The 15,480-nt window shown below is 51.3% G+C and overlaps 1 protein-coding gene across 1 annotated transcript in view; it reads left to right on the top strand.

Annotated features, from left to right (window-relative positions):
- Positions 1-15,480, top strand: part of THEMIS2 (thymocyte selection associated family member 2) — a 30,259-nt gene that overhangs the window by 3,656 nt on the left and 11,123 nt on the right. Inside the window, exons 2-3 of the mRNA XM_067530748.1 lie at positions 14,224-14,364; positions 15,062-15,472. Of these exons, the coding sequence (XP_067386849.1) occupies positions 14,224-14,364; positions 15,062-15,472 (552 nt within the window). The remainder of the gene's footprint in view (positions 1-14,223; positions 14,365-15,061; positions 15,473-15,480) is intronic.

Genomic DNA, 15,480 nt, shown 5'->3' with positions numbered 1-15,480 from the left:
TTCTCCCAGTGGGCCCGAGACCACAAGCTTTGCTCTGCTAAGAACCACTCTTTCAAACTGGCCTCTGCCTCCCATTGCTCCCAAGGGGATTGGAGCCATGCTGCCCTCAGGGAAGCGTACTGTCAGGAGATGGGGAGGAATACTGTGAAGCAAGATAATGACCATCTTTGCTAAAGGCAGCGAGTGGCACCAATCCCACTGAGACAATAGGAGATGGAAGCCATTCTAAAAGAGGACAATTCTTTGTGGAAGCTGCTGTAGAACATTATTCATCAGCCCTGCTAAAGACCAACTTTCAGTGATGAACAATAACAAGAGGGAAACTCCCATTAATACCAAGAAACTGTAGTTCCTGCATGAGATTGGAGAGGGTTTTAACTATAAAGAAAGTTTGAAGGATCTGTGTTATTCTGTTTTTGAGCTCACTAGGGAAAAGGAAAAGATCTGACACCAGTCGCTCGAAAGGCCCATTTCTGAATTCATTTAGTTTCCTAAACGAATGAGCAGGTTCACTTTTAAAGTCTCAGCAAATCCATTCTGTGCTTTTATCATTTGTCAGATCCTGCGGACAGACACTGTAATCTCGTATGACTCTGTGCAGCGCCCAGCACCCTGGCCCAACCAGTTTGTCCTGCTGTCACAATAGAAATGCTACATGACAATCAAAAGAATAGAGTTCTGGCATCTGCAGGTCTCAATTGTCCTTGTCGTTCATAAAGTCTGTGCACTCACTGTGCTCTGCACTCGCACTGTAAGCTCACAATGTTTGTGAAAAATTATCATTTCCAGAACCTTCCTCATAAGGGACAGTGTTATGAATACAGGAATCTGAGAATCCTGTGGGAATTCATGCCCTGGAAACAGGGGGGTGGAGGACAAAGGGTATCTGTGCATAGCAGTTTGCCACTGATGCTCTCTAGTTTTTTCATAAAAGTTTCTCATTCACTGAGTTAATGAACCCCAAGATCAGTACAGGGAGGCAGAAAAGAAGGGCTGGATGAGAAGGAGACTGCAGTCATTTTGAGGTTAACTCCGGTGCTTGAAACTGAAGACAGAGGAAAGGAGCGCAGCACCATGCACGCAGAGGAGCAAACAAAGAACAAGGCTTGTGCACGTATTTTATGAGCTCCACAGTCGTTTGCATAAATAGTAGATTAAGAAGGGAAGAAAGTCAAATATGGATGTGCTGTAAGCTCCACACACTCTGCAACTGCCAGGCAATGTCGCAGAGAAAAAATTCAGACAGAGATTTGAGACTAGGAGAAAAATGATCAAGTGAAATCGTCAATCTTTTTGTATGTTGGTGGGGAGGAAGCATTGGATATTTGTAACATCTTTAAGTTTGAAGAAAGTGAAAGTGTGAAGTTAAGGAAACAACAGACCAAATGTGAGGAACATTGCATGCCAAAAAGGAATAAGATCTTTGAGGAACACAAATTTGTTACATGTATGCAAAAAAGTGATGGCGCCATATAGCTATATGTCACAGGATTAAAGAGACTCTAAAACGTGTGACTTCGGGAAGTAAGTGAACAGTCTCTGTCTGGTCAGAGATAAGAATCATCTGTGGCATTAAAGACAATGTGTTAAGAAAGAGACTGTTCTGTGAAGGAGATTTAACTTCTGAAAAAGCTCTCCAGAGATGTAGGGCAGCAGAAATGGGGAAAGCACAAGCCAAAGAGCTGAATTCACCGGAAGAGGTTAGCCACATACTAAATACATAAAACAGAACCAGAAAAGATCAAATTGAAAAGTAGAACCATCACTGCTGAGGGCAGACTGGGTACAGACAGGCGTGAGGAAGGAGTGGATCACACCATGTCCCCAAACAGTGCTTTGCCTAGGGGAAGTTCAGTCCGAAATGTGGGGAAAATAATCAGTTTGCAAAGTGCCGCAGATCCCAAATGCAGAAAAGTCAGCTGCAGGCAGCTGAAGACAGCCTGGTGGAGGAGTTTCACGTAGACGGGAGCAAGCAAAACTGGTGAGAGGGACTGGATACTGCTCAGGAAAGTGGTGAAACAATTATTCCACACAAACTGGGCACAGGAGCTCAGGTTAATATTCTGCCTGAACAAGATTATGAGAGACTGGAAATAAAACCAAAACTGGGACCAACACAAATAAAAGGAACTGGTTGTTCTGCAACAAATATACCAGTGAGGGGGAGGTGCCTTGCTAATATCATATATAAAAACACCGCATACAGGCTCCCGCTTGTTCTGTGCCAAAGGAGACAACACCACTTTTAGACCTGGCTATCTGTGAAAAACTCAGTCTGCGAAAATGGGCGCTCTCACTACAAGATCATACTGAATCTGGCTACGCGGCACTCATTCAAGAATATCGTGATCTGTTTCAAGGATAGGGTTGCTTGCAGGGTGAACATACAATCCAGATAAATAAGCAGGTCCATCCAGTTATCCATCCATCTAGAAAGGTGCTATTTGCACTGCATGAAAAACTCAAGGCTGAGCTCTCACAGGTGGAAAGTAAAACAAAAAATGTAGGAGTCAGTGGAATGGGTGAGCTCCCTAGTCATTGTGGAGAAAAGTAACAGCCAGTTACGCATATGCTTAGAGCTGAGAGACCTCAACAAGACTTGAAAAGAGAACATTTCAAACTGCCAATCAGAGAAGAGATTATGGTTTCATTTGTGAATGTTCAATATTCCAGTAAATTGGATGCCCCCTCAGGATTTTGTCAAGCTAAAATTAACTGAAGAACGCTCATAACGATGTACATTTCAAATACTCCATCTGGAATCCAGATTCTTACACTTCCTCTTTGGCGTAGCTTCGACACCAGAAGTGTATCACAAACCAGCCCTCTCAGCTATGAACATACGAATGGTGTCGACATTTGAGTGGATGACATCATCACCTGGGGCTCAACTAAAGAGGACCATGATCGTAGACTTCGGGAAGTCTTGGATGAACTAAAGCTGCCAATTTGACACTAAACAGGAAGCAATGTGTTTTAGGGGTTACAGAACGGACTCTTGGAGATATTGTTTCCAACACACATGTAAAAGCTGATAAGAGGCAGATTTCAGCCTGTTATGGGGTGTTCATCTCACACCAGGCCTGAAGGGGTAAATTAGGCCAATTAACTCTCTGGAGGAAATCCTGGGGATGCTAGGGCCTTATAGGAAATGAAGTCCAGCTGGAGGAGGAGCTGGGCAGGATCTATAAAAAGAGGAAGTTGGTCGGTTTCCAGGGGGAAACCTGCAGTCATATAGCCTGAGACGTGGGGGAAAAGCAGGCATCTGTAATGACAGAGTAGGAAGTAGTTCAGGGAAGGAGCAGTATGGGCTGGGAGAGTAAAAGCCCAGAGCTGCTTGGTCGAGGGTCCATGGACTATAAAGGCTGGCCCACATTCCCCTACATGTCACTGCTGGAGTGACACGCCATTTGGGGATGGCTGGAGCAGTCTTGAAGCAGACTTTGAAGATACCCCAGGAAAGGGAATCACATAGAGACCTGGCTGGAGGGCTGAGTCACAAAGAGAAGGCTGCCGTTCCTGGAGCGAGGGGGCTGCAGAGTGAGACAGGATGGGTGAAGACACCTCCAGAGGAGGGTGCAATGCCAGGCAGAGCTAATCCCCAAAACAGCCAGGAGGAGGCGCCAATGGTGGTGAGTGAACCCCGTGACACAGACGTTGAAATGATGCCACATCCCGAACAGTTCCTGGCAATGGTTAATTCTCCTGAACAATTCTTATCTAACCTACCTATCAAAGCAGTGGCTTGGGGGAAACTCCTAGAGAATGAAAATGAATGGTGCTGGCTTGCAGAGCAGGAGGAATCAAGGGAAGGTTTGAAACAACTGATGCAAGAGCCAATGCTGAAGAAATACAACGATTGCTGGCACCTAGTGCCCTTCGCATCCAGTCACCGAATGATGCAGAAACCAGAGATCCCTAAATAGAGCATGTAGGCTGTGAGTGAGTCAGTCAATATATGTATGGCCTGACAGTGCGTATTCATAGAATCAGAGAATCATTAGAAGATCAGAGTTGGAAGGGACCCTCTGCTCAAAGCAGGACCAACCAAATCATCCCAGCCAGGGCTTTGTCAAGCCAGGCCGTAGAAACCTCTATGGGTGGAGATTCCACCAACTCCCCAGGTAACCCATCCCAGTGCTTCACCACCCTCCTAGGGAAAAAGATTTTCCTAATATCCAACCTAGACCTCCCCCCCCTGCAACTTGAGACCGTTGCTCCTTGTTCTGTCATCTACTACCATTGAGAACAGCCTAGCTCCATCCTCCCTGGAACCCCCTTTCAGGTAGTTAAAGGCTGCTATCAAATCCCCCCTCATTCTTCTCTTCTGCAGACTAAACAAGCCTAGTTCCCTCAGACTCTCCTCATAAGTCTTGTGCTCCAGCCCCCTAATCATTTTTGTTGTCCTCCGCTGGACTCTCTCCAACTTGTCCACATCCTTTTTGTAGTGGGGGGCCCAAAACTGGACACAATACTCCAAATGCGGCCTCACCAATGCCTAATAGAGGGGAATAATCACTTCCCGCGTCCTGCTGGCAATGCCCCTCCTAATGCAGCCCAATATCCTATTAGCCTTCTTGGCAATAAGGCTTCTTATCCACTGTAACCCCCAGGTCCTTTTCCTCAGGACTGCTGCCTAGCCCGGCGGTCCCAGTCTGTAGCAGCGCATGGTTCTGTATTGAAGCAGAGCGCAAGCCCCTGATAGCATGATTTGCAAACTGCTAATGACTGTCCCTTCAGGCAGGGTGTCTCAGCCAGGGGAAAGGGTCGCCAGAATGTTTCAAAGGGCGGCGTGGCAGCTCCTGTCCCATGGGGCTGGCTGGGCTCACCTCCCTGCTCCAGGCACTGCAGCCTCCGGGGTCCCAGCACCAGCCATTATGCCAGCAGGAGTCCGGGTCGGCCAAATATGGGTGAATGGCCCTGTGCCCCTGGGGCCAGGTCACAGCTCCACTCACCCCAATTTGGTCCAGTCAGAGGGGAGTGGCCAAACCCGAGCAGCGCCACAAACGCTGAGGTGGCACCGTCCAGAGCGGAGAGCCCAGCCCTGTCAGCCCCACAGCCCAGGAGGTGTCGCTGTGGGGTGAGTGCTGGGGAGGGCCCAACCCCCCTCCGGGGGACAGGATCTGCCCAAAACCACCCGAGGGCCCCTGCCCCCAGACTGTTACTGGGTGGCGACAGGCCATCAACATTTACAAACAGGTCCTGAGCTCAGAAAGGTTGAGAACTGGTGATTTAAGGATTCAAAGAACGACGATAAACCTGCAAACGTATGATCTGGTTGTGAGCTGCATGCCTGGTAAGTTCATGTTTCCTGTGGATGCACTTTTCAGAGCAGTGACTCCCCCTAAGAAACCAGAGAAGGCCTTAGAGAGCGAGATGGAAGCCGGGGTAGAGCTTATTATAAAGTTAATTCCCATAGCTAACCAAAAACTTCAGCAGATCAGAGGGAAATGGAGAAAGATGAATCACTTGGATTCTTAAAAAAGTGATCATTAGAGGGTGGCCTGAAGAAATAGGTGGCTGTTAGAACTGCAGACGTGATCTCACTGTGATAGATGGGTGATTTTCAAGGAAAGCAAGGTTGTAACTTCAAAAAGCCTCTGGAAATAAATGCTACAGAGACCCACAAGGGTCATTTAGGAATTGAGACGTGTAAACAACAAGCCCAAGAGGTGCTGCACTGGCTGCGGCTCAATCACAACATTACTCATGTGGGAGGAAACTGCTTTTCACGCTTGAAATACAAGCCATGCCAACAAGCAAAGCCACTGAGGCCTTGCCCAGTTCCACAAAGATTTCTGTAGGCACTGTTTTCTGTACCTGGCAATCAAAGGATTATTTAAGAGTCACAGATTATTATTCTCTCTATCCAGAAATGTGCATGTTGCACAGTACGAGCAGTAAGTCAGGGATAGCCGGCATGAAGGGAATATTTTCCAGACATGAAATTCTAGATGAAGTCTTTAGTGATGGTGGGCTGCAATTTTTTCAGCGCAGATTTCCGGCAATTTGCCACAGATTGAGATTTTCATCACACACCAGATTTACCGATCACTGATAACTTGCTGAAATCTCATGACAATAAAACCATACAGAAGATGAAAAAAAATCAGACGTGGAAGCAGAGATATTATTTTGACCAAGGGGCCTGTGATCGCCCATCTCTTAGCCCAGGTGATAGAGGTGCCTGCGCAATCACACTGCTAGTTCATGAGGCCAAAACGTACCATTAAAGTACAGCTGCATCCCAGTTTTATATAGTCCAGACAGACCAACGGGACACGTTTCAGCATCACTGACGGGATCTAAGAGTAACCCCAGAAAGTTCCAAAATGTTGCCAGCATGTACCAACCAACTGATGGTTTATCATCCATGGACAAAGGAGAAACTGGCAAGTAACAAGACACAACTCAGACTGTAATGCAGGGGTTCCCAGACTGTGGTCACGACCCAAGTGGGGTTGCTCCATCAGCAGATTGGGTTGCAGCACTTGTGAATGTGCAGAGGAGGCCATTTTACAGTGTACGTGTGCAAGGTCATGCTGTGCAGGATGACCTCACACATACAGTTCACGTGAGGTCCCTCTGCATGGAGGACACTGGTTTTAAATGGCATTCTTCATGCTGTCTGGGTTGGCGGAAGCAATACATCTGAAAATGGGGTTGTGACATTACCCAGGGTACAATCTGAACCGATGTCCCCTCAGTTCTCCAACCTGCTCTGCTGGGAGTTACCACTCCTGGTCTCCTCACACACGCTGCCTCCAGCATGTAAATTACTCCCAGTTATAGTATATGAGCACTGTAGCTAGCCGCTCTTGAATTACACTGCAAAGCAACACCAGCAAGTTCCCAGTGCCAGATTTCCCCAGAAATGTCTCTCTTGTACGGCCCAGCTCTCTCCTGGACAATACAAGCTCTTATAAAGATCTATCATTTTATTAATAGAAACTGATATGCACAAGTCCTATTACTCCAAATGAAGTTTCCCAAACATTTCAACCCAAACATACTGGTTTTGATAAATCAGGAAACAAGTGAGAGCTTTTACGTGACTACAAGTAATGAGACATAAAAGTCAAAATTGGTTGCAAAAATATAAAAGTAAAATGCAGCTAATGTCTAACTTAACAAGCTACCTGAATTCAAAGCCAAGGTGTCTCTCACCACATTTTACAGCAGTCTTATTGGCTGAATTTCTTTGTCAGGATTCCCTTCCTCCAGTCCAAACCTGTTTCCTTTGTTCTTCAGGTGTTGTGGATGCTGTAGGAAGAGATAATTTGGGGCATCTGCTCTCCTTTCTTATAGCTCTTTCTCTTCTTTGAGAATCATCTCCAGCTGAGATTCAGGAAACGGAAAGTCTGTGTGGATGGGAGCCCTCCAGCTGTGTTTTTGTCAAGATGTAGATTTTCATCCACATCCTCTTTCTTGTCAAAAATGGCCACTTAACCAGATGATGGTCCATTTGATTTTGTTGACACCTGGCTGAGGCGTCGGCTAGCCTTTTGTCTCTGGGGAACTGGTTTGTGACTTGGAACATGTCTTAGTAATCTCATACAGCATGTGTACATTTACATACAGTATTGCCACACCTATTTTACCAGGACAATAATGATCAGCAGATTATGAGTTTTCAAACGATACCTCCTGTCGTGAAATAAATCACGCTTCTATCCTTTAGAGTTGGATCAGGTGCAGCTTTAATTGACACACACACACACATACAAAGTACTTTAGCTAAAGGGAAGCCCCAGCAGCATGTCTAGATGCTGCTCATAGGAACTTCAACTGGCTAACAGAACAATGGGGTTATATACCTTTTCAGGCGGTGATCGCATAGTGGATTTTGATACCAATTGATACTAAAATAAAAAGATTATCATAAGGCACAATAAGGTAAGATGTTCTCAAGGAAAACTAGGGGACCACTTGATTATACAATGGGTTTTTAAGTATTCTGGTTGCCACCCAAAGATGGGTGGTTACACGATACATGTTCATGTGCTAATTTGTAGGGGGAGTTTCTATGGGCAAAGGAGACCAGGAGAGGAGTGGCAAGTACCGATACCTAACAATAAAAGAGACATCTGTTCCCAGGGAGGAAAAGACCTTAGGCTTGTGACAGACGATTAACAGGTAGACTGGTGATTCAGAGATATTGTGTGGGATTTCAGCATTTGATCTTAAGTTTCAGTTTTGGGACTCTGATTCGGCCAGTCAAGCTGGAGCCTTTTATTTTAGTTTGAGGCCATAGCTTCAAGTCAGGCCTTCTATTAATTTAATTCCAGGCCAGTCTTTCTAAGAATTAATTTTATGCTTAATTCTTTGATCCCACACTCCCAAGACACACGTTGTACAAAATTTATCATGGACTTGTAAAAAGGGTGAACATAGGGGTACAGACTGTCACAGGGGAAATGTTTGGGAACTTTTTTCTGCTCTAATGAAAGGCTGATGCTGAGACCATCAGAGAGAGATCAAACATCCTGAAAGACTCACAGAGACGTGCTAACCTGCCTGGAGGAGGGGTGTTTGAGGAAAATGAGTGGTAAAGACTCACTCCAGAGTGCTGAACCTGGTGGGTACCCTGCCTCTCTAGGCAGGTGACACGTAGGATATATGAAAGGTAGTCTATGGAAACGTACTAGTTGGGTTGAGAATGTAATGTACATTTTTGTAGCTAGTTGTTCTATAAAAACCCATTGGGGTTTTTGGGGGATGAAGTAGACATATGTTTTGAAAGATTATAATTTAGAAAGGCTTCCTCATCCTGGGGTCAGGCTGGGGAGAGACCACAGAGTAGCTGTGTAGAGCATTTCACCGCAGATGGACGTGCGCTAGGTTTTAATACAAGTCTGTTCCTTTCCCATTCGCTGGTTAGTGTTTAGTGAACCCTAGAGCTTTACTCTCTCTGCCCAGCAGCTCTCTGCTCCTGTGGGGATGAGACCCCTCAGGCCCACAAAGAGACCTGCCCTGCAGCGCCGGCAGGGGTCTAGAGAGCCTGTGGGATCCACATGGCCTCAGAGGCTCCTAGCCCAGGCCATTCCCTCTGGCGAGCATGGTTAATGCTGCTCTGCAGGTTTATAATCCCTGCCAGGACCCAGTCAGGGGCCCTGCAGACTTGACACAGCCCCTGAAGCTTGGCTGGGAACAGAGGGTGTGATGGGGCGGGCAGAAGCCAGGACTCACCACTTCAAGATTTCAGAAAGGGAGGAGAGGTACCAGACACCGGCCGGAGGGTGGGCCTTGCAGGTGTAGAGGGTCCTGAGGGAAGAGGGTGCGGTGGGGAGACAGGGGGTCTGTGGAGAAAAGTGTTGGAGGAGCTGCAAGGTCCATGCGGGAAGAGGCTGTGGCTGAGTGTCACAGAGTCTGTGGGGGAAGGGGATTGTGGGGGGTGGTCACAGGTTCCATGGAGGTGGGTGGGTTGCAGAGTCCACTGGGGAAGGTGCTGTTTAATGTTTGAATTTAATAACAATGCAAGACTGGCAAAAGACCAGGCTTAGATGATTAACCCGGCATAGACAGACAGAAAAGCTACGTTACCACTTGGTGTGTACGGCAAAGAGCTGGCCCGTTTCCTTCCTCTGTAACTGGTAGGATGCTGGTAATGTCCATCCCCATCTCACTCCCCAAACCTCTGTGCTTTCATAGGGCATGAGACAGAGACATGCCTGTTTGGAGGGAAACATTATTTTCCCACGGAGGATCCGTGGAGGAAGGGAGTTGGGGAGGGTGCAAATGGCACTTAAATAAGGAACTATGCTTTGACTGACTGTGAATTCCACACTAATTCTCGGGTCACCTGAAGGCACATGGTCCATGTGATCATTATCCCGGATAATCAAGGACCTGCCACTCCCAGGCCTGGAGTTTAATACCGGGAAAACTCCGCAAACATCAGACCCCCGTTTCTAGTCTGCATTTTCATTCAGACAAGCAAACCGAAGCCAGCACTCCAGCTACGCCCTAAATCCCGCTGTGACCGTGGCACAGAAATTGCACACATTAAGAGATCCGCAGGAACCCTGGGTTCTTCTTAGATAAATTAAGAACGGGGGAAACGGCATTTGGTTGTGTAAGAACGACAACTATAGGCAAGCTGCGGAGTGTTGTCGTTGAGCCCAGAGCCACAAAGGCATATAGCCATTGCCGTACTGAATGCCCAGGCACCCGGCCACCCCAGGGAGGCTCCAGCGCTGCGCTCGGCACCAGGCCCCTATCCCATGCGTGGGGAAAGGAGGCTTTTAAGAGTGGAACCCACCAAAGGCAGCAGGCTGAGTGGGAGGGCAGCCGCCTGCGCTAGCCAATGGGTAATGCCAAGGTGTAGCCTAAGCCCCACCCCCCTCAGGGAGCTCTCTGGACCTGTTTCTGGCTGAGCTTCTCAGCGGTAACCTGCAGCCCCATGGCCGGGGTCTCACCTGGCAGATCAGAGTCTGGGTTCAGCTGCCCCCCTCAGCCTGATGCAGAGCAGCCATTTGAACGGGGTCTTCCTCCTGGAAGATGGGTGCCCTGGCCCCTGGCCTGTAGAGCCGTTCTCACTCGTTGCTGGCCCAGAGACGACGACCCACCGGCACCGCGTTCAGCGGAGAGGCTGAGCGAGCCCCACACCAGAACAGCCCAGAGCCCGCTGCCTTGGGCACTCCCTTGGGAGGGGAGAGGACTGCGTTTAAATCCCTGCGACACATCAGGGGGAATTGAACCCGACTCTGCCGCGTCCTGGGGGAGGGTATAAGGACATTTTCCTGCCCCCATTTTGTGTGGGGGTAGCCGTGTGCTGCTAACACCCCCGGGGCCAGCCATGCAAGGAAGGGGGACGTCCAGTCGGAGGCTTGCGGTAGAGTTTAGGCACAAGCGAGGCGCCCAGGCGCCTGCCCTGAGGTAGCTGTGTACGTCTCAGTAGGAGACACGTGAGTGGCGTTACCAGTGGAAATGCAGGGGCCTAGGGATTTTGTGCACCTCCCGGGCTGAGTGGGGCTTCTGAGGATCTCGTTCGAACCTGCTGGATTTAAGCACCTAAGGCAGCAGTCAGGCACCTGAGTCCTTTAGTGAGTCTGGCCCTTGCTCTTTACAGAACAGCAGTAATATGAAATCATTACCTGGGTGCACCTGGCTCCCAAATAACTGGTCGCTGATGGCTTCTAAAACGCAGTGAGTGCCGCTAGGCGGCTCACCAGCTACTGGGAGGGAGACTGCCCCGTTCCCAGAGCTGCAGTTAGCTGGACCAGACAGTGGCTCTAATGCGGCTGTGAGAGCTGTGCAGCGGCAGTGTGGCTCAGTGCGCTTTTCTCTTCAAGCTTCAGCTAAAAGTGTGTGTGCAGGTCTGGTAAAAGAGTGTGTGACGTCCCCCCCCTTGTCACCTCGACTGGTGTGTAGCTGTCACCACAATTCCTCACTCCAGGGCCCCGACTTACCCTGCTGTGCTGTGTGAACCACCCACCCCGGGTCAGCCCACGCCCAGCCTCCTGTGAGTAATCGGTCCCGGACCTAGTGAAGGAGCGCTTCTGGCCAGCCACTCATGGGATAGACCCCCAGTGAACACCCCCAGTCCCAGATGCAGCCCCAGGAACTGCTGTCTTGCAGGGTTCAGTGCTGCACCCTGCACGCTCATTTACACTTGTCCGTCAATGTATCAAAGAAATGGCTCTGCACCAGCTCTGTCACGCCAAGTGAGGTCTCTGCACACACTCAAGCCACATGCAGTTTTAGATAAAACAAACAGATAAGTTTATTGACTACAGCAAGATTTTAAGTGAATATAAGTCAGAGTAAAATAAATCAAGAGATTAAGAATGCATCAAGGCATTGGTCAGAATCAGCTAAAAGGCAGCGTGCATCCTCCCCCACGATTAGTGTTGCACTGGTTTCTCTGTGGTGATAGCTAACCACACAGGCTGGCGGCAAAACCTCTAGCAACCAGGCTCCCCCCATGGGTAGAGTCTCAGTCCTTGGTGCTGCTTACAAGATGGAGTCCAAGGGAGACCCCAATTTTTTGACTAGAAGTTGACACTTCTACAGAAAGCAGCCACTGCTTGTGAAAAACTCTGTCCAGTGGAAAACCCAATTTTATGATGAAAACAAGTGAAATTTGCCCAGTCCTAGTTGTCACGGTAACAGGTGCTCCTCGCCTCCCAAGCCCACCCCTGCCCCACACTGCCAAGACCCAGCAGCAGACTCCAAGTCAGGGGCGCTCAGAACACACTAGACTGCGTCACTTTGGGGTGGCCCGAGAAGTATTTAGTCACTTGTGGGGCTTGAACCCTCAGTTCCTTACGCAAGGCTAGTGTGCGACACGTCAGTGTGTGGGCGTGTAGGTGTGTTTTCAGAGGTGAGGCGCTGGTGACACAGGCCACCACCTTTCACAAAGAAAAATGCTGTGGGTCAAGGAGTGACATGTCCCAGCTCCTGCGATGGTCACCGTGACCTGGAGTGACCCAAGAGTTATTTTCTGACTCACCGTCAGTCGAGGGCCAGTTCCTTATTTGGAGAGTTAGTCGTTAATGCAGCGTCTGTTACTGGTGCGGCCGGTTAGACGAGCCAGTTACGTCTTTGGTGAAATTTGTCAGAATGTATCTTCCCCTGAGGAGCTTTTCAAACATTTCGGCCCCTGAAGCAAGTTCTAGGAAAGAGGAACCAGCGCCAGCCTCAGTGGAAGCAAACCCCAGGTTGCTTGGGACCAGGGGGCCCTGCTCTCCCCTCTCCCCTTGCAGTGGGAAGGCACTCGGGGATCTCCCCGGTCCTGGCTCCAGCTGGAGAGCTTGTCCCAGGGGATGGATGAGGGGCTCTGACAGGCTGTGCCCAGCTCTGGTGCTGAGAGCCTGTCTGCTGGATCCCTCCTAGACAGGCTTGCGGAAGCAGACCGCTCGTCTCTGCGTAGGGGTGGCTAGTCTCTGGGTCTCTGCATCAGGACTAGAAATGAATCAGCATAAAAAAAATAAGTCAGTCGTTTCCTATAAGCTTTAAAATAGCCCCTGCTAGGGCCCACGCGTTACGCTTCACGGCCCGAGGGAGGAGCACCTGGAGAGGCAGCCTGTGCGTCGGGGCAGGGCGCGGTGTAACGGTTCCCGCAGACCCAGGCCCCGGAGTCACCGTGCTACCCCCGGCCTGTAGCAGGAGGCAGCCTTGCCCATGGTGGCTCGGTGTTAGCTCCCTTGCAATGCCAGCCTGTCCGCCACTCAACCGCTCTCCTCTGGGCTATGCCAGCCCAGTCTTCGCCTTGCAGGTTAACGATAGGGGCAGCCCAGGCGTCTCCACCAATCAGATACTTTGGCCCCTTCCTCTCCCCTGCCTCCAGCAGAAGCAACTGCTGCCCCCCACCCCGGCAGGTGGCTTCCATCCTGGGGCCTGGTTGGTGTCCAGGCCGGATCAGGCTGGTACCCGAGTCCCTGGAGCCAGCATCGTTTCCAGTGGAGACCATCAAGCCCTGCGCTCCAGAAGGTCTGGGCCTGGTGTTCCCAGGGTTTTGCTGTCCCTCCGCAGGGCGATCTCCCAGCCGCCCGTTTCTTTCCCTCCGGAAGTGCAGCATCTCCCCAATGGCTACAGACCTTGAGGCAGCCGCGGCTGCAGCGTCACGTCCCTGTTCAGGAAGGGGAAGGGTGCCGAGGTCACAGCTGCACAGCAGGGAGAGCTTGTGCCCCTTGCTCCGCACCCCAATTCAGCTCACCCCCAGCCCTGCTCGTCCTGCTGCTGGCCGGAGAGGCAGGCTCCCTCTCCTGGACTGCATCGGCCAGGGCAGCCACTACCCCCATCGGCCTGATGGCTCTTCTCCACGGGTGACGTCTGGCTGGCCAGCAGGCTCTGGGCAGCTCTGTCACAGCTGGGCACCTCCCAGCTTTGCTGTATTTGTCTCCACACCCCTGTGGGGCCGGGCCGAGCCCGTACCCCATTGTGCTCAGGGGCACCTGAGGTCCAGCCAGACTGAGCTGCAGAACCTCCGAGGCAATTAGGCACCCAATTCCCAGTGCAATCGATGGGTGTTAGACACCCGAACACCTTGGAGGATCTGGGCCCCTCTGATTTGCCCAGGGCCACGCAGCCGCAGGACGTCTGTAGCAGAGCAGCCATCACCACTAGGCCACCCTGCCTCTCCAGCTATGGCCCGTCTACAGAGCGCGGTGAGTGAGGGGCAGAGAGGTTCCATTGCAGGGCTGAGCCGAGCCACGGCAGCGATGGCCGACTGACTGGGGGTGCAGAAAGGCTAAAACCAGCCCCGTCTTCCCCGCGCAGGGTCGGTGTATGAGATCAGCGGCACAGAGTGCTGCTTGTCAACGGGGGACCTGGTGAAAGTTATCAACCTCTGCCTGCAGAAGGTCATCTGTGAGGACCCAGAGACTGGGCAAACAATGGAGCTGCCACTGGACTTCCCAGGTAAAGCTGGGCCCCTCCCCCCGCACTCCACACCCACCTGGCCTAAGGGAGGTAGGCACCCGCCCACCGCACACAGACACACCCATGCCCCCCACGCACAAACCAGCCCCTTCACACATACACACCCCGCACCACTACCTACAGGCCATAACCACCCCAACCACCCCACTCACCATCCCCACGCCACCAATCCAGACAGGCCACAGCCCGCCATGACATCCCGGCTTCACCCCCCCTGCTCCCCAGCCACGTACACACAAACACAGCCTGCCCCCCACAAACACACACCCTGGCACCACACGCAGGCCACACACCCCACCCGTCCTGCCCCGCCCCCAGCCACGCGCACACAGGCTCACCATCTCCAGGCCAGGTCCCCATGCTGAGCTGAGGCGGGTGCGGCTAAGCCTTGTGGGGTGGGCGGCGGGGTGGGGCAGCTGGTTTGTGCCTGGAGCAGGCATGTCGCACAGACAGGCGCCATCAAAGCACCTCACTCCCAGGTTGCCGCCTGGCCAGGTTTCCCCAAGACCGGCCCTTTGTTGCGGGAACTGTCCTGGGCGGTCTGCTGGCGCTCAGTGGACATGGCCAGCTGGCCAGTGTTACGGGCTCAGGAGCAGCCCAGACAGCCTGGTTTTGTGTACCTCAGAGGTGCCAACCCTGCCCCCCAATGGTGAGTTTCCTCTGGCCCTCCCTGCAGGACATTTCCAGCCCAGCCGAGAAAAGCTGCCACGCACGAGCCTGAAGGTGTTGACCAGCAACAGGCCAGCAGAGCTACAGGACGTGCCCTTCTCCTTCACCTCAGCAGCTGACCTGACCGTGGACGGGCAGGTCGTTCCCAAGGGCCAGCCCATTTCCCTGCTCTCGGTGACCAAGCACCAAGGCCAGAAGTTTGCCAGCTGCACGACCACAGGCCAGGACGGGCAGCAGTCGCTCTGCATCCCCTTCTCCCTGCAGGGCCAGTTCTACGAGTGTGGCGGGCAGCAGCACTACACGCTGAGCCAGGTGCTGCAGTCAGAAGGCCTGAAGCGCCAGCGCCTGAAATGCTCTGCCTTTGGCGAGCGCTCACTGCTCCTCTGCCCTGTCTACGAAGTGCAGGCCATCATGCACAGTGAGTGG

The sequence above is a fragment of the Emydura macquarii genome, unplaced genomic scaffold (assembly GCF_026122565.2).
Source record: "Emydura macquarii macquarii isolate MOO-44397 ecotype Brisbane River unplaced genomic scaffold, CSIRO-AGI_Emac_v2 contig_3113, whole genome shotgun sequence".
NCBI lineage: Eukaryota > Metazoa > Chordata > Testudines > Chelidae > Emydura > Emydura macquarii.
This window is presented reverse-complemented; position numbering and strand designations above follow the sequence as displayed.